The 24,267-nt window shown below is 42.9% G+C and overlaps 1 protein-coding gene across 1 annotated transcript in view; it reads right to left on the reverse strand.

Annotated features, from left to right (window-relative positions):
- Positions 1–681: 681 nt before the first annotated feature.
- Positions 682–24,267, reverse strand: part of SHH (sonic hedgehog signaling molecule) — a 28,503-nt gene continuing 4,917 nt past the window's right edge. Inside the window, exons 2-3 of the mRNA XM_042471914.1 lie at positions 16,999–17,260; positions 682–2,549 (exon numbers count right to left, since the gene is read on the reverse strand). Coding sequence (XP_042327848.1) covers positions 1,846–2,549; positions 16,999–17,260 — 966 coding nt within the window. The 3' untranslated portion in view covers positions 682–1,845. The remainder of the gene's footprint in view (positions 2,550–16,998; positions 17,261–24,267) is intronic.

Consider the following 24,267-nt stretch of genomic DNA (forward strand, 5'->3'; position numbering starts at 1 on the left):
GCTGTCAAACTGCATTATTTATGTAGTGCAGATTAGACCAAAGTCAGCATGGTGAGACAATACCTCGATGGGCCCATTCACACTACAGAATCATAGTGCTGTTATTCTAATTATTGCCAAGGCTGCATCCTATGGATTCCTGGGTCTAGAGGTCTGGTGAGACAGTGGAGTGCTGTGGCTGAGATTTCTAAATGTCCCTCCTTAAATTGTCAATACCAGGATTCCATGGGACAGAACCATGGCAGTTAAAGTGGTATCACAGCATTATAATTCTGCAGTATGAATGCACTCCACAACTTCCTCAAGAACTCTTGCATCCAGTAAGAGATGTCAAATGTGCTTCTTCCCCCTGCTCCCCACCATCATGGCTTCTGCAATTTGTGAAAAATATACATTGTGCAAAAGTTCTGTCTCTGTGCAAAACTAGTGCCTTTTTCCTTTTGTCAAATTGTGAAGGTATCACAAGTTGTAAACTGATATGATTGTATTTCTGCTTCTTTTATAGTTTTTGTTTTCATTTTTTCCAAAATATGTAATATTGCAACAGCTTTGGACATTCAAGAAAATTTAACATGACATGACAATGGATATCCATGGTTCCTACCTAAAGAGCTTTTTTAAAAATAAAAGAAAAACAATGTGATGCACCAGGAATTGTTTGTTGTTATATACTAACCAGAGTGTGCATGGCACATTTTATTTCTATAAAACTATTAAAACTATTACAAAATATTCAAAAATACATTTTAGTAAATTGACAGCGGTTATTTATCAGTTTATTAATCCAAAACATCCTTTCCCCCCCGCTCTGTACAAACTATTCTCCATTGTCACATAATAGCCAACATGTGCGCTTTTTAAAAAATATTTTCTCATAAATTTTCTTCTTCTTGATTTTTGAAGGTAAAAATAAGAGAGCTTCTTCTCCCCAGAGTTTTGCAAATAGATTCGGTTGTGTAACAGTCTTGAGTTCCAAGGGTATGGACAAAAGGAGTGGAAGTTATTTTCATACAAAGCAAAAATGTTTCAAAGACAACAAAAACAATACAGGAGATGACACTACATTTGATACTATTTAAATTAAAATAATATATTCTTGTAATTTACACTATTTCAAGAAAAAATAATAATGAAATGTGACTGTTGAGTATTGATCTCTCTCTCTCAGTCTCTCTCTCTCTCTCTCTTTCTCAAAAAAAAAATTGAATTTACAATTCTGTGTATAAAAATATAATTTACGGATTCCCCCTCCCTCTTCCACAAGGAAAAGGTCTTTTGTTTGTTCCGAGACTCGCCGTTGGGAGACTGCAAAGCAATGGGATCAACGGGAAGGACAGGAGGGTTACTTTTGGAAAGTCAGGACACACATATGACACATAGAAAAATAGAACTCTGTGCAGTTTTGCTTGGCCTTGCAAAATAATTTTCTTCTCCCTGTGAGTGTACAGTTCACATGATAATAAATTATCAAAGAAACAATTTAAGGCTCTTGAAGGTTGGGTTCATATTCTTTAAAACATCTATTTCAAAATAACAAAGAAATAAATATCCAGGAGATGAGGACGACAAAACAAGGAAACAAACAGACCAAATATATATATATATATATATATAAATCAAATAAAATATACTGTATATATATTTATAAACTAAAATGGCAATGGCAACCAAAAAAAAAAAAACCTTCCTGGGCTCTTCCTGTACCTTAAAGTCTACTTTGGACTGTCCTACTATTGTTTCAAAGTCTTTCTTGTTTTTTCTTTCTTCATCTTAGTTCCCCCCCTCCCCAGTCTTATTATTTGATTCTTATGATGGGTCAAAGTGGAGTTTCGAATGCTACCTCCCTCAGCTGGCCATGCCCAGGGGGTGCATCATCTCAGAATCCAATAGCCAGCGGCCAAGGTGATAAAGGAGGCGAGAATACCAATGGACTCCACCTGGAGCATCTTCTGGTGCAGCAGCTGGAAAGAGAATTGGAGATGAGAGACCAGCAGGGTACAGCATGGCCAGGAGAGTGTGGGCAACTCGGAAAGGGGCAAATGCCCAGTGGGCCCAGCTATGCTCTTCAATGACGGCATAACAGGAAGCCAGCACCTGATTAATGAGGATGGTGCCCTGAGTGGTAAGAGGGGCATAAGCCCCCGAGGCCTCTTCCTGCAGGGACACCCGGTGCACAGCAGCCTGTAACAGTGTCTGACCCCCTTGGCCCAGCACATAGACATGTTGGCCTGGCTGCACCCGGCTGGCAAAAATGGGCTGCGGATGGGAATGGTTCTGCGGAGAGGCCACAAAGAGCAGATGGGCAGCTGTGAGCAAGAGGCGCGTCCGGGGATGTCGGGTCTCGATCACGTAGAAGAGCTTGTGAACAGGTGGCTCTTCCCGGTCCAAGAAGGCGAGGAATTCACTGTAGAACAGGCGGCCCTGCACATCTGCCGCCAGCACCCGGTCGCCAGGATGGAGGTCTTTGACCAGCTTGGTGCCTCCTTGCTCCAAGTTCACCCAAGCAGTGCCAGGGAAGCAGCCGCCTGATTTGGCAGCCACCGAGTTTTCTGAATGGGAGAAAGGAAGAAAGAGAAGAGGTGGCATCAGAATACAGAAAAGATGAGGTAGCTGGAGAGAAATTTCTGTATGACAAATAAAGATGAAACCCAAAGGGACAAGAAATGTTTCACTTGACTCCATGTTATCTCACTTTCTATACCTCCTCCTCACAATTTCTGCAAGATCACACTCTGTCTCATTATGTCATCCTGTTGTGCATTTATCTACTTCTAACCCAGGTTCATCAATGATACGAAAAGCAAGTGGAGAAGCATGCAGTATGATGACCCATCATGTTGTGCCAGTATGGCATAGAGCATTGGACTACTACTCTGGAGAAAAGAGTTCAGGTCCCTGCTTGGACATGAAACCCACTTGATGGTCTTGGGCAAATCACATGCTCTCAGTCTCAGGGGAAGGCAATGGCAAAACCCCTCTGAACAAATCTTGCCCAGAAAACCCAATGATAAGTTTGTCTTAGGGTCGCCATAAGTTGGAAATGACTTGAAGGCACACAACAACAACAACTTCACAAGGAAGGGGGAATAATTCTTACAATCTCTAGTGAGCACTCTAATATATTAGTGTGTGTTGCTTATTAGCAGGGGCTGGACAATCTTTAGCCTTCCAGGTGTTAAGATTGTAAATGCCACCAGACATAGCCAGCGTACCAAGTAGTGGGGATAATGGAAGTTACAGCCCCACAAAAGCTGGAGGGCCACATTTAGAACGCACCTATCTTTTTGTTGTTATTGTTGCAGAGTTTGTTCAGAGAGGGTTTGCCATTGCCTTCCTCTGAGGCTGAGAGAGTATGACTTTCCTAAGGCCACCCAGTGTTCATGACCAAGGCGAGATTCAAATCCCGGTCTCCAGAGATCTAGCCCATTGCTACAACTATTACACCACGCCGGCTCCTTTTACCTTTTCTAAAAGTTATAATTCCAAGCTGAATATTATAAATTATAATTCCATGCTGAAATGGAGCCGCTAATGGAAAGACACTATATTCCTGGCTCTGGTCCATGACTGCCCCTAGATCTCAATTCGTTAATTATCATCCTAATATGCTCCTATGTATATGGGGAAATCCAAGGCTTAATTTGAGCAGGGATCAGCCCAGGAACATGTTTTTAATGCCAGAGGAACATTTAAAGCAATAAAGGTGGGAATTCTCCGGAGCAGAAAGTGTCCTCTTCTTCCCAAGTAGGCATAGACTAAACATCTGAGTGTTGACTGTTCCTTTCATCTCCTTTTGTATTTAAATGTTCAGAGGCTGCAAGGAACAGAGGGAAATCCCAGCTGTGGTCCTGTTTACCTGTTTTTGGTTCCCTCCTGCTTCAGTTTTCATGGTCTAACCATTGATCTATAGCCCACTTTTTTTCCTTCTCATTGTTGCTATGAACCTTGGTAGGTGAAACAGGAGAATGGGTGGATCTGTCCCAGCATTGAAATGGGATTGATCCACCACCATCTCCCACTCTGTGGTTAAAAGACCGACTTCCAGATTCAAGGGTGTAGCTTTGAGCCCTGCAACTATTCTTTAAAATAAAAAAATATATTAAATGCTGGGAAAATCCCTACCGTTGGCAACAGTGCCTGGCTGTGTGTATGTGCATTATAATAATGCCAGACAGAGGAGTTCTAGCAAGACATGCCTTTCCCAGGACAGGCTAGGAGGCTTTGAAATCTAATCTCCCTCCCCTCCCCTCTCCTCTCCACTCATACATGTTTGTACACCTGCTGCCTTACCTATGAAGTTAGCACGCATCCCATTAGAATTAAAGGGATAGCAGGAAAAATGTTCAAGTGCTGTCTCTCAACTTCCTTTCTCCTTGGCCCAGATGCTTGTCATAAGTGGTTGCAAGGAAGAAATCAATACGGCATCCTTTTCTCCCCATCCCCTCGCCTTAAAATATATTTATGTTAGTTTCACAGCTTGCACTGTTTGAGACTCCTGCCTTGGAACGGCAAATTTAAGGTCAATAGAAAAGGTGGAATTAGGAGCACAGATTGGCTTAAACTGAAGCCAGTTTGGATTTGTCCTCCTTAGGCTGCATCTGCATTGGAGAAATAATCCAGTTTGACACTACTTTAGCTACTATTTCCCAGTGCTATGGAATTTGGGGAATTTGTGAGAAATCTAGCCTTCTTTGTCAGGGAGCTCTGGTGCCGCCACAAGCTGCAATTCCCAGAATTCCACAGCATTGAGCCATGACAGTTCAAGTAATGTCAAACAGAGGTACAGATGCAGCCTTAGGCAACTTAATATTTTCCCATCAATGTGTTAGAAACTGCATATACCCAAAGGTGTTGAACAAATGGTTGGCCTTGTCATTATTTTATCATGGAAGTTGAGGATGTGAAACTTTGGTGTGCAAAAGGCAGGGGCAATATAAGAGTAAGGAGATGCATGTCTTGGTGGCCACAGAAACTGTTGTCATGGCAACACGGTTGCTAGGGAGAAGAGGGAACTTGTGCCCTTAGATGTGCTTCACACAGCAGACAAAAACTATACTCTTGCTAACTCTTACTATACTCTTAGACTTTTAATCTGGGCTGCATCTGCACTGTAGAAATAATCTGGTTTCACCCCATTTTAACTGCTATAGCTCAATGCAATGGAATTCTGGGCTCTGCTCTGGTGCTACCACAAACTACAATTCCCAGAATTCCATAGCATTGAAGCATGGCTGTTAAAGTTTTTTTCTGCGGTGTGGAGGCAGCCTTGGTTCATTAATTGCCTACTTTTTAAACAACTGAGAGAAGGCTAATAAAGCCAATGAAAAGTGTCTGTAGCAACTCTCTCACACATTCACAAACACACCTGCAATGAAGGCCTAGTACGCCTAACCTCCCTTTTCTTCTCACCCTTCATAGCAGCCCCAGTGTCAAAATTTACATTGTAAGCCCCTTGGGGCAGTGACTTATATGTATGTGTGTGTGTTTAAAAAATCTAATTGCTTTTATTATGTCTTTCTGGAAAGCCCCATGTTTCTGCATTGTGCTTCATGTGTTGCTTGCTGCCCCAAAAGAATCAAGCAAGATTTCTATCAAAACAAAGTTCTTTATTTCAAGAAGCTTTCTTTCAGCTCTTAACTCTTTGTGTCATTCCCACATGCTTCCCTGTGCTGTTGCATTGAGTTGCTTCCTAGCAGCTGCTCTTTCAACCTGTGCCTTCCTTCTGGACCACTGCAGGTGCATTTACTCTGCACAGTTGTTGCAGTTTGGTCCCACTTTAATTGCTATGGCTCTGTCCTATAGAATCCTAGGATTTAAGAGTTTGATAAGGTACTTGGAATTTCTCTGTGAGGGCTTTAGTCCAATGGTTAACAAACGTTGGTCCTCCAGTTGTTTTTGACTTCATTTCCCAGAAGCCCCAGCCAAGTTAGCCTTTGTTCAGAGATTCTGGAAACTGAAGCCCTAAACATCTGGAGGAACAAAGATGGAGAACCACTGTTCTAGCCAAGTTCCCTGAACTATAGATCACCACCAGAGGAGATGGTTTGAGGATTAAATCAATTTAATGCACTCAAAGTACCTAGATTATAGTTCAGAAGAATATCCAAACCACAAATCCCAGGATACCTTAATATGGAGCCATGACAAAGTTGCATCACGTTGCACATAACAGCCTGAGTTGTACATTTCTCCTGCTAACCTTATCCTCCTACCTTGTTCCACAGAACCTGCTGTGAAGAACAAGAGGAGGAAAGAAAAACTGGGAAATTTTAAAAGCAGTGGAAAAGTGGGATGGTAGGAGGTTAATCATGACCATTCCTATCAAATCATGACAGTTGAAAGGTATGGAATAGTTGTGCTCTGACTGGTGGAGGTACTCCCTGGACTGATGAAGTCCCAGATCTTCAAGGTTGTTGTGTGCCTTCAAGATGTTTTTGAGTTATGGAGACTGTAAGTTGAACCTATCACAGGATTTTCTTGGAAACGTTTATAAAGAGACGATTTGGCTCTCAGGCTGAGGGAGTATGGCATGCCTAAGGTCACCCAGTGGGTTTTCATGGTCAAGTGAGGGTTTGAACTCTGGTCTTCCAGAGTCCTAGTCCAACACTCAAACCACTACACCATGCTGGCTCTCTATCTTCTAGGTTTGTTGTTGTGTATCTTGTTTCTAATATATGATGACTCTAAAGTAACAATATCATGGGGTTTTCTGGGGCGAAGAATGTGTTACCCACCCAAGGTCAACTAGTGGGTTTCCATGGCCCAACAGGGAATCAAACCCTTGTCTCCTGAGTCATAGTCATGCTCAAACCACACTCAGTGCTCAAAGTAAGTCTTCCTGGAAGTCAAGATTAATCAACTAGAGTTTCTACCATATTAATGGAATTCCCTTGCATTTTGTGAGGGAAATAAGGCTTTTTGCCCATTTGAAACAAAGGACCCAAGCTAAAGTGTGTGAAACTCTTGAACTCTTTCAGGAATGACAATGCCAAGAGGAAAGGAGAACAAAGAGGTCAATGGCATTTTGCTCCTTTCATGACCTGGGGCCTCAGTTCCTTCTCCTAGACTTTCTCAGATATTGCCTCTAATGTAATAAATAGACCAACTTCCTTGGACATATTTATTGCCTGAAACAATTTAACACCTCTCTCCAAGAGTCCAAACATACTGGGTGGGTCGCTGGCTCTACCCAGGAAGTTAAATAGCAGTGCTCAAACAAGGGCTGCTTGTGAAGCTCAAACAAGAAGCAGCTTTCAAATTCACATTCAAATTTGGGGTTTTTTTCTTGCTAAATGCACAAGTACTCATATTCAGATCAAAAATCCTTTGAGGGCTTCTGGTGCATGTGGACATTCCAAATTCACCTGGGGTCAGCTATTCACTTTTTGAAGACGTAGCAGCTAGGAAAAGGCTGGGTCTTGCGATATGCAGACCCAGTGCCTCACAAAACAGAGGAGAAGCCTCAGCCTTGTGACTTCACAGCATGGCTATTGCTTCAGCCTGGCCCAAGATATTTTATTTAGCTGGCTTAGAAACTGGGCCAAATGGCATTCCCCTGAATCAAGGAAGATGCTATATAGGCCTAGGAAAAATATTTTGAGATGCATAGAAATACATTTCCACAAGCATCTCTCCTCTTCTCTGGCAACAATTACCAAACTCTGAGGATCCCTGACCATTGGTCATGCTGGCTGGGCCTTCTAGAAACTGAAATCTAAAAAATCCAGAGCCCAAAGGACTGAGAATGTAGATACTGTTGCAATTCACTCTATCATGTGTAACTGTTGTCTATGGGTCTGCATATTCTGCATATTGGGTCTGCATATTTTTATCCATGGTTATTGTTATGTGCCTTCAAATTGTTTCTAACCCTATGGTGACCCTATCACTGGGGGTTTTTTTTTTGGCAAAGTTTGTTCAAAGTTTGCCTTCCTCTGAGGTTGAGAGAGTGTCATTTGCACAAGGTCACCCAGTGGGTTTCCATGGCCAGGCTGGGATCCAAACCCTTATGTATTTATTTATCTACTTATTACTTATTATTAAAAATTTTATTACTTACAAACCCTGGTTTCCAGACTCAGCCAGTGCTCAGACCACTACATCATGCTAGCTTTCTAAATACAGAATGACAATTGAATTTAACTGGTCTTATTGGCACTTCATGGCTATGGCATAATTGTTGTTGTTGGAGGTGGTGGTGTTCATTTCAGTAATTTCTGACTTATGGCAACCATAAAGAGAACCTATCATGGGTTTTATTGACAAGATTTGTTCAGAGGGGGTCTGCCATTGCCTTCCTCTGAGTCAGTGTGACTTGCCCTAGGTCACCCAGTGCGTTTTCATGAAGCAATGATTTGAACCCTAGAGGTGTATGCTCAAACCACTACACCACACTGGTTCTCTCCAGAGTGATTTACAAGGTAACTAGTATAACAGTCAACTGTTATTCTTCATTAATGTTGGTAGTGTTAGGAATGCATGCATTTGTAAGCCTGCAAACTGCCTTATGCATTCCTAAGGTTTGTCCTAACATGAGCCATGAGAGCCTGGGTAGTATCATTCCCATTTTTAGGTACAGAACCTGAGTCAGAAGAACTAAAGAATCTTAATACTGTACAATTAAGAAATAGGTCCCCTTGGACTGTTTCACAAATGAGGATTTTTTTAAGGTGTACAATTGAGTTTTTTGTGAGTTTTTCGGGCTATGTGGCCATGAAGATGCCACCTGAAGATGTCAGCCACAGATGCTGGTGAAACATCAGGAATAAACTCTTCTAGAACATGGCCAGATAGCCCAAAAAACCCTCAAGAAACTATGGATGTAGGCCATGAAAGCCTTCGACTTCACATTGTACAACTGAGATTTTAAAGAATGCGTCTAAACAGGCAATGTACAAACCCACCCAGTGGGTTTCCATGACTGAGCAGCAATTCTAGCTCTGGTCCACTACACCACATTGGCTCTTAATAATAATATATCTAATGTATAAAAGTCAATTTAGAGGGTTGGACTACATGACCCTTGTGGTCCCTTCCAACCTATGATTCTGTGGTTTGTAGTTACATCTTAATGAGGACCATTAGCATAATGTCCCCAGGCTTTGTGGCAGAAATTAGTGATTCTGCTGTTCTCACCAAACATAAAATATCATAGCAGATAATTAGTACAAGTCCCCTGGTGCCAACAGCAAGATACAGTTGGCCCTCCATATTTGCAGATTTGACTTTTGTGGATATGATTATTCACGGATTTGATCAATATGTTATCTCTAGGAATCTCTAGGTCTTCCAGTGTGACTCTTCCAGAAGTTGATCATAGAATCACACAGGAGGACATAGAGGTTCCTAGGCATTTTTAGAGCCTTGAATGCAATTCTACAGTCAACATTTCCCAGATGGAGGACCTAGAGATTCCTAGAGATGCATTCTCTTAGAAGAGTAGTTTTTTATTTGCCCCCCCCCCCACACTTTCACAGGGGTCCTGTGCCCCAACCCTAGCGTATGTGGAGGGCACACTGTAGTTTGAAAAATGTTGAAACTCAGAAAAGTTAACTTTATTGAGTATATCTTCTACAGTACTTCAGGCAGCATAATGGCCTGCCAAGTTTTGTACCTGATTTTAATGGAGCGAGGAAGCTAGCCAATCCCCCTATACTGCTCATTCCTTACAGTGATACATATCATTTGATAGCCACCTATCTCCCCTGTCTTTTCTCGTTGTCCTTCAAATTGCCTCCTACCTCTTCAGCCATCTCTTCCCAGACCCCATTTCCTCCTAAAAGCAAGTTGGGCAGAGACACCTTGGGCTTTGGATGATCACGTCCCCTCTGTGGCTTGCAGACCGAGCTATTAGAGTCGGAAAGCAAGCTTTGGAACTTGTCCTAATGCCTTTCTCAGGAAGGGCAGTGAAAGAACGCCCCAAACATAACAAGATGGTTATTGATTTGCCTAGCAATTTTTATCTTTTCTGCTTGGGAGTGGAAGACAGGAATGAACCAGGCAGAACAATCTCTTGGAGGGGTGGGGAAGGGGGAGCATGGCAGCTCATAAGCGACACTACCCTTTAGGAGGAAGCAAAGGACCCCTTCCTACAATGCCCAGCCCTCCCCTTTTGCCCAGCTTCAGCCTGGGCTTTGTTTGCCCACTCAGAGGGGATTGATGAATAGGTCCAGTTGTGCAGCAACTCTGCAAACATGCCAGCAAACTGGCGGAGGTGTGAAAATCTGCTCCTTTGAGCTGCTGGCCCTTCTTTGGGGCTCTCTAATTAAAATCCAATAAAGGGTCGGCACTGTCATTCTGATCTGTGTAATAAAGAGAGGCACTCTGAGAAGAGAGGAGACACTTCCAATTCTCCACCCCATCTCCCTCTCACCCCCTATTTGTTCAGGTGTGGGGGGGTGATGTGAGGCCAATTCACACACATCCACTCCAAAAACACAGAGGGAGAGACCCCACAACCCTCCCACCCCCCACTCCAAGGCTTTCCGAGGCCTATTTGAACAGACCAGAAGCCTTTTCCAAAACACTCAAGATGTGTATTTGAATTTGAAATGGAAGGAGTTTGTTCTCAGTACCCTCATTCGCCCTCATTATCCCTGTCTCTCACTGCTCCTGCCCTCTTCTCCTTTGCCCTCCTGACAGCCATTCAAGCCTTGCAGGAGGGAAGTCGCCTCCTTTGCATTCCAATCTCCAGGATCATACTTTTTGCAAATAGAGATGGCGGCCTCAAAGAAGCAACCCTGCCTAGAACTGTTCGGTTTTTAATCTTCTCATTGGATTCTCAGGCATGAAACCAGAGCCTGGCCATTGGAAACCAGCTGGAAGGGATGGGATTCGAGGCATTGCTCAGGAAATCCACTGCGTACAGTCACACGACCTCGTCTGACATGTCCCACTGGCCCCCCAATGGTTCCCTTCCCTTCCCAAACGCCAGCTGTGCACTGCATGTTAATGCCTGGATTTGGCATCATGGCACCATTGGCTTCCTATGAAATACATCAGGTGGAATGAGAGTGGTCTCCAGTGTTTGGAGCAGAGTGCACTTGCACACCTAAGTTAGGAGTAACTATTGATAAAAGGGAAATGTAATGCTGGTTGTGAAGGAAAGTCAAGGCCCAAGCTTGAAAAGTGGCTTTTTTGAAAACATCTCCCAGAAAAGTGGCTTTTTGGACTATGAATACCATAGTTGTCTGGAGGATTCTGGGAGGTCTAGCCAAAAAATAACTTTTCAAAGCTCTGATGAAGGACAGCTCTTAAAGTAGGAGTTTTTTGGGTATCATCAATGGAAATGTGAACTGGATCAACTCTTGCTAACCCTTCTACTCAATAATGATCATTTCCATTATTTCTACTGTATACTCTCCCACTGTCCTGATTTGGCAAGAATTATCCCAATTAACCCTTTGTCACTCCACTTTTCCAGCTGCTTTTAAAATGTCCCAGTTTCTCTCTCCTCCTCCTACTTCCCCCATTGTCCTCAGCTTACTTCAGTGGATGCAAACTGAGTTCTAAGTGCTAAAGCAGTTTTCGCTGGAAGACAATGGCAAACCTCCTACAAATTAATGTTGAAAAAAAAGCTTAAGATAGGGTCAACAGACATTGGAGTTGAGTTGTAGACATATAATAACAATAGGGATGGGAGATTTCTATTTATATATTACATGTTTAGATGCATTCTTTAAAATACCATTTGTGTACCTTTTAAAAAAATCCTCATGTGTGAAACAGTCCAAGCGTACCTATTTCTTAAGATTTTGTGTTTTTTGAGCCAATTTTCCTATCTATAAAATAGGAATGTTACTACTTTAAATCATATGGATAGAGGATAAATTATGTGGGAGAAATTAATTTAAAGAACTCATTTAGTGTAGTGGTTTGAATGGTGGACGAGGGCTCTGGAAGACCAGGGTTCGAATCCTGGATTAGCCACCATGGAACCCCACTCATGACCTTGGTTAAGTGACACTCTCTCAGCCTCAAATAAATCTTGTCAAGGAAGCCCTGCGATATGTTCTCCTTAAGGTCACCATAAGTTTAGAAAAACTTGAAAGCATGCAACAACAATACCGCAAAGTGCATACTTACAAGTGCACACATTCCTACTGCGACTGACATTAATGAGCAGTAACAGTTGACTGTTAAAGTAAATTACATGAAATTACTGTTTTTAAAAATCCGAAGGAATGAATTCTTGACTGATGTTATGACTCTATAAACTGTTTATAGCAGTATTGTTTATTTCATGCTGACTTTGTTGGGGTTGTTCACAAGCTCTTTGTGTTAGATTAGAGTCAAGTTGGAGAGGCAGCATGCTATCCTCCAGGCCTTTTGGACTACAGCCCCCATAATCCTTTACTATGCTGGCTGGGGCTGGCAGGTACTCTGAAGAGTATTAGAGGTTGTCTACCCACAGTTTAAATGGCAAGATCCTATAACTGTACAGTCTACAGTACTAATTTCCAAACATCTATGTCTTCCAAATCATTGTTCAATGGTCAGATATTATCTGTACCAATATGCGTTTCAAACTTGTTGTTTCGTAATATCATTTTTAAAAATTCAAAATTACAGAAGGAAGTGGGGTGGAGTTTAAAAGTTATTAGTTTAGCACTGTAATGGTTAATGGTATTACTTGCCTTGAATTTAACTGGTACAACTTCAGATATCAGTTGCCTTTTAAAAAATATACTTTAGAGATGATTTAAAAAACAGCAGCATAAAACCAATAAATGTTCAGGAGACGGATCGAAATCCTGAGATACTGCTGATAATCAGATCTGGACAAAGATATTGTTTCGGTTCCATCCCATCTTCACATTTTATAATATTGTATTTTATAGTTTCATAAACCACTATTGAACAATCACTGAGTAGAAATTCTCTCTGTGTATTGAGATGGGGGGATAATTTATATATATCTTAAAAAATGTATAAATATTAATACAGAAGAATAGTTGTAGTTCCTTTATATAGAAATAACCGTCTTAAGCATTTATAATTAACCCATCGTTCTAGAGATGGATGTTACAATGACCAACTCCTTCCATAGCCCTTCTGCCACCGAAAACTGAATTTAAAGAGGGGTGTCACTTTTTTTTAATCACACAGCTGTAGCAACAGGAGAAGGTGCACATGCTAAATTTTCCCCTTGCTCCTTCAGCTAATAAAGGCTTTTGACAGGAATGGATCTGGCAACCCCACCATTTCTTCTTTCCCAGTTGGCTCATGCTTAGTTAATTCCATTCAATACTGTGATTCTTCACATCCTTGAGAATGGGAGCAGGGGAGGGAGCATGACTACAAGATGTGTATCACCCTCCAGATGCTGCTAGATGGCAATTCCCAGCATTCCCCACCTCTGGCCAGGGATGATGGGAGTGGTGGTCCAACAAAATCTAGATAGCCATACTTTGCCCACCTCTACCATAGGATGAGATATGGCCAGGAGCCTTATTCTTCCAAAAGTAACCATCATGCTTTCAAGCCTCCGTAGACTGGCCCTGCATTCTTACCAGTTGACTTCAGTAAGATCTTTGTATACACTTGATTTATCCTACACAGTCTCTCATGCTGATATATTAGTAAATACAACTTGCATTTTACAAGAGAACTTTCTTGCAGCCACCTTAAGACCTGCCATGTCTGTTTAAAATATCTATAGGTTGAATGAAACCCATGGCTCCTGTCATCTACAGACACATTTTTCTTCCACTGCAATTCTCACTCTCTCAGACACACCTTCTCCAAGCAAAGTTCTCAAAGAAATATCAACACAGCAAGTAGATGGGTTCTCTGAGTGAATGGTTTTCAGTATCTCACTCTGTAATGCTAGAAATTTGAGAGCTGAAGGATAAATGCATGGGGGACATAATTCTTATTTTGCTGGGAATGCCCTCTTTCCCCCCTGCCTCTGCACCCCTGTCCCAACCTCAGAAAATGTACCTGTTGATGAAATCTAGTTAGTATAAACCTGACCTGCTTCCCAGATTGGAATTCTCCATGAATTCTTGCAAATGGTTGTGAAGTTCTCCTCCACACCCTCCTTCTTAATCAATATATTTAGTGTTACATTCATTATGTTCCTTTTGCACTTATGTGTTTCTTTGCCCCTTGGAAGTGTTTTCTTTAAATACCAGTGGCAAATGAGGTGGAGGTGGCAAAATGTGTGACTCTAAAACCCACTGGGCACTATGCTGGGGTCCCCCCCCATACAAGTTAAAACAAACACAAATTTACAAAACTTATATAACTACAATACATTACAAAACATACATCACATAACAAAACGAAACAAGGGAGGCTTTTAAAAATCATGACAGGATAGCTTTTATATGATGTGTGTGTTTTAGTTATGTTTTTAACTTTTGCATGTTTTTTTTAATTAATCTTTATTGAATTATTTACAACATAAAAAGGGCAATACCAAAACATTTTTGCATGTTTTTAATGCTAATTTTATATTGTTTTAACTGGATTATATTACTTGTTTTACTTTTTTTGCCAAGTTTTAAAAGTGTTTTTATCTTGTGATCTGCCTTTATGGGAGAAAGACAGCATAGAAATCAATCAATCAATCAAATAAATAAATCAAACAAAACATAGTATCCTTCCTAGACTTTTTTTTCTTCTGCTAATTTGTCTATCTTTACTTCAAGATTTTCTGTTATCTAGTTTTGACTCCATATTATGTATCTTAAAATCGATTTTGTTTTAATCAATCCTTTTATCAGTCTTTATATCAGGTACTATTCATTCCAGGCCAGTCTTGGCCCCATTCATTTTTTCAGGTAAGTTAAGCGCAGCTGGACCACAAGGTGCGCTTCTCAGTCCGACCAGGAGGTGGCGCTCTAGGCATAGGGGATTCCCAGCAGTTCCAGCTAGAACTGAAACTGATCTCAGCCAGATAAACTCAAAAGTGAAGCACAGCATGTTTTAAGCATGCCAGGCAGAACGGTCGCTGCTTGTAACCCAGATTAAAAGAGGCCTTTTTTTTGTAGGAGCCAAGGCAGGTTTAAAATTGTGATTGCAGGGTGACCGGGAAGCAGAAACTAGGTAAGGATGAAGAAGTAGTTTTATATTCATTTTTGGGATGGAGATGGGGTGAGGAATGATGAAGAAGGAGGTACTGAATACCTAGACTTTGCACAGGGCCAGTCCCCACTTGGTGACCTTGGGCAAGTCACACTCTCTCAGCATCAGAGGATAGCCATGGCAAACCTCCTCTGAACAAATCTGCCATGGTTTTCCAGAGTCTATGAAGAGCAGACATCTACATATTTCTGTTGATGCAACCCATCAGCTGCTACCCAAAATTGGTCAGACCCACTTTCCATTCATTGTCCATGGCTCTGTGGTCAAAAAGCTTTTCTGGAATCTGTGAAAAAGGCATGGAGCCGGATCACACCCAGCCAGCACTAAAAGAAGTAACTTCTTTAAGCTCTCTCCCTGCACTCCAAAGAGCTGATTGGTTCAAGCATTCTTGATGTTGTTGTTGTTGTAGGCCTTAAAACAACTATCCTGTAAGTATCACATTTCACTGCTTACTCCAGACTTCACATCATCAGGAGAGGTGTCCGAATTGAGAAGTCAACTGAGTCCTCTGGGCAGGTGCCTTCTTGAGTTGACCATATGGCCGACACCCTTCTTTCTAGGCCTGCACAGCTACAATGCTATGCACCTGGGACAAATCCTGAGGGCTCCTGACAAGCTTCCCATCAAAGAATGCTTGAACCAACCAGTTCTGGAGGCAGAAGCATAGAGAGCTTAGAGAAGTTACTTATTTTAGTGCTGGATGGGTGTGTGATCCAGCTCTATGCCTTCTTCACACGCTCAAGAAAAGCTTACCGACCACAGAGCCTTGTGGACTCAGATGTGTGGAAAGTGGGTCTGACCAATTTTGGGTCACAGCTGATGGGTCACAGCAAGAGAAATATGGAGATGGCTGCTCTTCATAGACCCTGGAATGAGGAATAAGGGGGTCTTGAGCCTCATCTGAAGTCGAACCTAAGGGAGTTGAGGATCCTTTCTGTTCTTCTATGCTGCATCTGCACTGCAGAAACAATCCAGTTTGACACCGCTTCAACTGCCATGGCTCAAGGCTGTAAAATTCCAGGAATTGTAGAACTGTAGTTTGGTAAGGCCCTAGAGCAAAGCAAAGCTCTGTTCCTCCCCCCTTCCTCCAAACTACAATTCCAGGGTCTATGAATAGCAGCCATCTACATATTTCTGTGGATGTGACTGGTCTGTTTTTCTGTGGTTTTACATTGCATGTGTAGATGATGTTTAACCCTTTAGAATTTTATGGAGATTTTAAAAAAATTATCTGTGAGTCGCCTTGGGTCCCTCCTGGGAGAAAGGCAGGATACAAATAAAATAAAAACAGTTCCCAGAATTCCACCGCTTTGAGCCATAGGCTGTGAAAGCGGTGTGAACCTGGATTATTTCTTTATTTATATTTCTTTCTTTATTTACTGCATGTGTAGGAATGAATAATTTATTGAATTGCCGTATATACTCAACTATAAATCGACATCATATATAAGTGGAGGACAGGGGTTGGGGCCAAAATTCTGGATTTTGATGGGACCCATGGATAAGTCGACAGTAAAACTTAGGGGCATGTAATGAAGGATGTAAGCAGTGGTCCCAAACTGTGTCCTTTAAGAGATTTTGGACTTCAGCTCCCAGAAACCTCAGCCATGGTGGCCAATAGTCTGGAATTCTGGGAGCTGAAATCATATATATATATATATATATATATATATATATATATATATATTGACCCAGAAAATCTGAGTCACCTTATCCATGGTTCAGTGTAAGTCCTGTACTTTAACTCTGAGCTGACTTAGAGCTCTGGTACCAGAACAAATAAAATTTCCCAGAATTCCCTAGCCCAAAGCCAGGGCAGTGAAAACACTCTCAACCCAGGGTATTTCTCCAGTGTGGATTGCAGTTTGATTCAGCTCAAAGTGAGCAAGGGTGTGTTCCTCCTCTTACCTGCTTTGACGGAGCAGTGGATGTGGGCCTTGGACTCATAGTAGACCCAATCGAAACCAGCTTCCACAGCCAGGCGGGCCAGCATCCCATACTTGCTCCGGTCCCGATCGGAAGTGGTGATGTCAACCGCGCGGCCCTCATAGTGGAGGGACTCTTCAGAGTGGTGCCCGTCCTCATCCCATCCCTCAGTGACACGGAGCTTGAGCCCAGGCCACTGGTTCATGACTGAGATGGCCAAGGCATTGAGCTTGTCCTTGCAACGCTGCAGGAGAGAAAGAAGCAGAGACCCTCGTTACTCCCACCACAGAAGAGGAAAGCAATAGTAATAGCAATATCTGGTATGTTTCTATACCACTTATCAGTGCACATAAGCATTCCCTAAGTGGTATACAATGTGTAAGCTAATTGCCCCCAACAAGTTGGGTGCTCATTTTAGCAGAAGGATGCAAGGCTGAGTCGACCTTGATTGGTATTGAACTCCCAACCTTATGGTTTGTGAGTGAATGGCTGCAGTACAGGCATTTACCACTGCGCCACTAGAGCTGCAGTCCAAGTCATCTCAAGGAGGGGCATCCCAAACTGAACCGGACCCCCTTTCCAGCGTTTGGACTATCATCCCCATCCTCCCCCAGCTAAGGCAGCTTGGGATGATGGGAGTTGTAATCCCCAACCATCCCAAGGAGGCACATCCCAAACTGGTGTGGAATCCCCTTCCCAAGACTTGGACTACCATCCCCATCATCCCCCCAATTATTGTGACTCAGGATTATGGGAGTTATAGTTTCCAGCCATTCCAAAGAGGAGCATCCCAAACTGGAGCGGGACACCCTTTCCAGGGTTTGGACTACCATCCCCATCCTCCCCCACGTAAGGCAACTCAGGATTATGGAAGTTGTCGTCCCCTGCCATCTCAAGGAGAAGCATCCCAAACTGGAGTTGGACCCCCCTCTCCAGGGTTTGGACTATCACCCCCATCATCCCCCATGTAAGGCAACTCGAGATGATGGGAATTGTATTTTGAGTCATCTCAGAGAGGAATGGAGGCCCCTTCTAAGGTCTTGGACTACCATGCCCTTCTTCCCCCAGCTAGGGTAACTCGGGATGAACAGAATCAGAATTTTTTATTCGGTCAAAGACCAGCACAATTCAAAAAAGGAAAACAAAGTGCAGTTGACAAGTGCAGTTATAAACTACACAGTAGCACAAAGTAACTCAGGATGATGGGAGTTGTAGTCTGAGCCAATCCAAGAAGGAGCATTGTACAGAGGAGCAGCTCTGAATTAAATACTTCATCTTGTTATTCTTCTTGCTCTGAATTAAATACTTCTTCCCAGGGGTTCTCTATTTTAGTGGAGTTTACTACAGTGGAGTAGTGGTTTGAGTGTTTGGATATGACTCTGGAGACCAGGGTTTGAATCCTGGACCGGCCATGGAAACCAGCTGGATGACTTTGGGCAAATCACACACTCTCAGCCTCAGAGGATGGCAAAGGCAAAGCCCCTCTGAAGAGATGTGCCAAGAAAACGCAAGTCAGAAAGGACTTGAATGTACACTCAGGGAACAAACAGTTGAGCCAATGGGTCTAATCTGAAAAGATGGTCACGATTTAATTCAATATGTGTGTAGAGATAGACACTGTTGTTATTGTTGCTGTTGTTGTTGTTGTGTGTCTTCAAGTCATTTCCAATTTATGGCGACCCTTTCATGGAGCTTTCTTGACAAGATTTGTTCAGAGGCTGAGAGTGTGACTTTTTGCCCTTGCCTTCCCTTAAGGCTTAGAGAGTGTGACTTGCCCAAGGTGACCCAGTGGGTTTCATGGCTAATCTAGGAATTGAACCCGGAGTCCAATGGTCAATGCTCAAACCACTGTGCCAAACTGGCTAATGCTCCAGAAACCAGATTTGCTAGGCCTAGAATCACTCTCCACAATCTGATGTTCACTTTTGGTAGCCTTTCTGCAGCCTCTTGGTAAGATCTGATTCCCAGAAGTAGGGGGTTGGAGTAGATGGCCCTTGTGGTCTCTTCCAATGCTATGATAACCTGCCTTGAATCTCATTGTGGGAGAAAGGTGAGATACACATCTTTGAAATAAAATCAATAAACATGGTTCCATGATAGACACAGAGCTTCCCCAAGATGAGGGCTCCCCAGCTTGTTCTTTCTAGGGTTCTCTTGGGAACCAGGGAATGGAAGTGGCTGAGGGTTGGGGAAGAAAAGTGCCATTCAAAAAGAGCTGGTTGCAGTCCACAAAGGTTAAGCCTTTCCTGGATCCCACCAGCCCAAGGAGTGGCCAAATCCCACCTTACCTTTTTTGTTATCCAGAGAGTAGTTCACAAGAACAGCAACAAAACCTGATCTCAAAACAAGGACTTGGGAGGTGAGTGTCTTTCTGTGGCAGCATCCACACTGCAGAAATAATCTGGTTTGACACCGCTTTGACTACTATGCCCCAAGGCTATGGAATTCTGGGAACTGTAGTTGTCCACAACCAACTGCAGTTCCCAGACTTCCATAGCCTTGGGCCATGGCAATTAAATTGTGTCAAACCGGATTATTCCTACAGTGGAGATGCAGCCTTAGATCTCATATCTAGCATCCCTATGGGGCTGATGCAACCACTGTCCCCCTGCTCCTCATTTGTTGGCACAACCACAGTTCCCATTATTTTCCCCTGGCCAGAATGGCTGGGGATAAGGGGAAGGGCAGTCCAGTGTGGCCTAAAGGTTTGAATGTTGAATTATGACTCTGGAGACCAGGGTTTGATACAACTTGGCTGTGAAAACCTACTGGGTAACCTTGGGAGAGTCACATTCTCTCAGCCTCAGGGGAAGGTAATTGCCAAACCTTCTCTGAACAACTCTTGCCAAGAAAACCCCATGATAGGGCTGCCATAGGTCCAAAACACTGCAGGAATAATCCAGTTTGAGAACGCTTTAACTGTCCTGGCTTGAGCCTATAAATACTGTAAATAAAATAAAATAAATGCTAGGGAATCCTGTGAACTAGTTTTGTGTGACATTTAACCTTCTCTGTCAGAGCTAGTGTCACAATAAACTGCAGTTCCCTGGATCCCTTAGCAATGTGCCCTAGCAAAGTGGTCTCAAACTGGATTGAAGTGTGGTTTGGACACATGAGGCAGAAAGGATTTGAAGGCACACCATAACAACAACACTGGCTGCAATCCATCCCATCTTCTCAGATTAAGCACATTGAGTCAACTCCTGCATTGCAACACTTGTGCCACCTTTGTGTAAATTGCATCACACACACACACACACAGAGTCCATCACACCTGGTGGGTTCCAGGCTGAGGAACCGCACCAAAAAGTGTTCCAGCCAATGCCACCTAATAGCCAGATCTTAAAGCTCCAAATGTGGGCTATGCATTGCATTGAACATGCATTTGCTAGAATCACATTCCTGCTTGGGCTGGGACCCTTTTGGAAGGAGACCCACCCGCCATGGTACAGATCAGTCACTTCTCTATGCAAAGGAGCCAGCCAAAGTTCTTCAAAAACTTGAGGATTTCAACATCAAGCTTTCTATGTTTTTGTAACATTTTCCATGCCGAAGAGATCTCAGCATCTCCAAAACTGGTTGATTTAAGCCTAATCCAGGGATATGTCTTTTAGGACAACTTTCTGTGGCTATAGGAAGAAGAAAAAAGACTAGGGCAAGCCCTTCTTGAAATGCTACCTTTATAACGTTTCTTGCCATGTGGAAGAAATAAACAAATACATAGACACTCTTTAGATGGCACAATCTAGGAACAGTTTTATTCAGAGGTAAAGTCCTCTGATTGTATGAAGTGAACTTAGACACTCACTGCGGCTGTTGCATCAAACCCCTTTCCAAACCTTTGCCGTGCTCTTTCTCTGTTTTCTCTTTCCTATGCATCTTTATTATTTTCAATATCTTCCATCCCTTTAGCCAGGGACCAGTTCACTCTTATGTCCAGTACAGCACTAGTAGCACCAGTGTTGGCTCTCTGCAAAAATTGTTGTAAAACCTGTTTCTATTCGGAGAGTTGCTTCCCCCATTCAAACCAAATTTTGCTATACCCACTGGATACCAATGTCCTTTCATTTCTGTTTTACAACCTCTTTTTTTTTCCTTCTGGGGTGGGGTTGGGGGTGGAAAAGACAAAAATTGTCATCTTTTTTTAAAAAAACTGGGGCCTGATTTTTTTCTGTATATTTATTCTGAGACAGGAGCTTACTCCAGAGTAAGTGTCTAGAATAACAGCTGGGGGGGGGGGAGAACCAATCTGGCAAGGGCTGAGAAATGTAGCTGGGAGGAGGCACACAAAATGAGAGCCCCCAATAATATTTTCCTTCCATCTCCAAATTTCTAGCTTTGCAGAGAGAGAAGCATTGGACACCATTCATATCCCCAACTCTTACATTGGCTGGGTTAAGATTCCCTGAGTAAGGTCCAAAACACACTGCAGAAATAATCCAGTCTGAGACCACATTACAGTTTATTGTGGCACTAGAGCTCTCTAAGAGAGAAGGCTCAATGCCTCACAGAACTACAGTTCCCAGATTTCCCTAGCATTGATCCAAGGCAGTGAAAGTGATCTCCAACTGGGTTATTTCTGCAGCGTGTTGTGGAACTTGGCCTTTCCCCCTTTTCTTTGGGATTTCCAAATGCTCAACTGAAGCATGATGTTAGGGGCAAGGGGCTAGAAATTTGGGTATTGGAGGAAAATTCCATTTAGCGGGGCAGAATATTTATTGGGGGGCATGTCCTCATTTTACTCCAGCCACCACACAGATAAACCCCTCCCTGGGCTATTTCTGGCCCAAGAGGTTGAGATTCTGTAGGAGTTGCAGAGCATCCTTCTCTTCCCACAGTTTCTCATAAGTGGTAAAGGCCACCAGGGACTCACTCCCCATTTAGAAAATAAAGAAGGAGTTTGGGGGAGGGAGAAGAGAGGAGAGAAAAGATCCTTCCATTATCTTTGTAGGTCGCCCAGGAGGAAAGTTCTTAGCACTAAACCAAAGGGAGAAATCAGCTATAGGTGTCTGTGAAACACACACAGAGAAGGCCTGCCTCCAATTGCTACTACCAATAGGATTCAGATAGTATCTATCTGTATACACATATCCTCCCAAATCCTGTCCATTTTCTCAGATTAGGCTCATTCAAGTGGAAAGCCAATGCGATGCAGTGGTTTGAGTGGTGAAACTTGGGTTCGAGTCCCCACTCAGCCATGGAAATACACTAAAAGATCTTGGGCAAGTCACACTCTCTCAGCCTCAGAGGAAGATGGAAGAAATCTTGGCAAGAATACCCGATAAAGTGGCCCTAAATTGGTGAAAGTACATAACAGAAACTAGGGCAGACCCGCTAAACCAAAGAGATTTACTCAGATGTTGTAATTCCACAGTTGACTCAGTGGGTCTAATCTGAGACTAGCAACAAGATTTAAGACTATGTATCGAGATAGAGGAATGCTATTGGTAGTTCCATTGGAGCAGACTGGGAGACACTTAAGTAAACTTCATTGATTTAATGGATCTCCTCGAATGGGGACTGACAAGAGGACATATATATCTATATTTCTATAAATCTGAATCCTATTCACATAGTTGGGTTAGTCTGGAAAATCAGTATGAACTTTGGTCCTTCAGAAGTTTTGGACTTGAAGCCGCAGAATTCATGATTGTTGGTCAAGGTGGCTGGGGCTTCTGGGAGTTGAAGTCCAAAACTTTTGGAGGGCTAAAGTTTGGGAATCACTATGAGACTCACTGAAAGAAAGAAGCTGGTAGCATAACCTTTCCTAGACCTGAGCCTCCTTTTTCAGATCCATCCATCTGAGGAAGTAGGCTCAAATCTGGGAATGGTCATGCTCCCAACTTCTCTCTTTCAGTGAGTCCGAAAGAGGCTACAAGATTCTTGACTTGTGAATCTCAACTAAAACAGGCCCATTAAATCCATGGGATTTCCTAGGGGCAGACACTCCATGCAGGCAATTGATTCAATCCCTCTACTCCAGCTAGGACCAACAGGTGAACATTTTATATAATACAGGCAAAGAAAGGGAATATTTTCCAGATACTCCCACGACTTAGCAGTCCAGTGTTCGAATCCACCTAGTCTATGGAAACCCACTGGGTGACCTTGGGCAAAATCACACTCTCTCAACCTCAGGGGGAAAGCAGTGGCAAATCTCCTCTGAACATTTTTGCCTTAGCGGGGCCATAAGTCGGAAAGGACTTCAAGGCGCACAACAACTCCAGCAGCAAAAGCCAGGAGGTTTGTGCTCTGCTCCATCCGCACTGCAGAAATAATCCAGGCTGACACCGCTTTAACTTGCCATGGTCCCATGCTATGGAGTCCTGGCATTTGTCGTTTGCTCTGGTACCATAGCTCTGGCAGAGAAGGCTAAATATCTCTCACAAAACTACAGATCCCAGAATTGTATAGCATGGAGCCCTGGCAGTTCAAGTGGTGTCAACCTGGAGTATATCTACAACATGGTTGCACCTTTATGAAAGATGGCTCCTCTGCACAGCCATGCATTAGAGTCAGCTTTAAGGACTCTTGCACCAAAAGTAGGGTTTTGTTGTTGTTGTTGTTTTTCCATTTGAGTACCTCCTTTCCCATCTAAAGCTAAATGTCCCAGAAAACTTCACCTCTTGGTGAAGCTGTCTCAAACTGGATTATTTCTGCAGGAGTATTTTGGACCCAAAATGGATTTTCTTGGTAACAATAAAGTCAGTCCAAACCTGACCAGAGCCTTCTTTTTTATACCAGAAGCTCAGATGCATTGCATAATTACATACCAAAACAGGTCCAAAACACACTGCAGAAATAATCCAGTTTGAGAGTGCCTGGCTCAGTGCTAGGGAATCCTGGGAATTGTACTTTATTGTGGCGCCAGACAGAGAAGGCTATAAAACGATAGTTCCAAGAATCCCCTAGCATTGAGGCAGGGCAGTTAAAGCGGTCTCAAACTGGATTATTTCTGCAGTGGGTTTTGTTTCGGACCCGGCAGTTTGCCCAGTTTGGGACCCCGCGGTTTCTTGGCAAGCTTTGTTCAGGGGAGGCTTGTCTTTGCCTTCCTTTGAGGCTGAGAGAGTGTGACTTGCATAAGGCAACCATGGGAGATCAGGCTTCGAATCCCGGCTTGGCCACGGAGACTCACTGGGGAAGCCTTGGCTAAGTCACACTCTCTCAGCCTCAGGGGAAAGGCTAGGGAAGGTTTCTCTGAATAATAATAATAATAATAATAATAATAATAATAATAATAATAATAATAAT

This window comes from Sceloporus undulatus, chromosome 6, assembly GCF_019175285.1.
Source record: "Sceloporus undulatus isolate JIND9_A2432 ecotype Alabama chromosome 6, SceUnd_v1.1, whole genome shotgun sequence".
In the NCBI taxonomy this organism is placed as follows: domain Eukaryota; kingdom Metazoa; phylum Chordata; class Lepidosauria; order Squamata; family Phrynosomatidae; genus Sceloporus; species Sceloporus undulatus.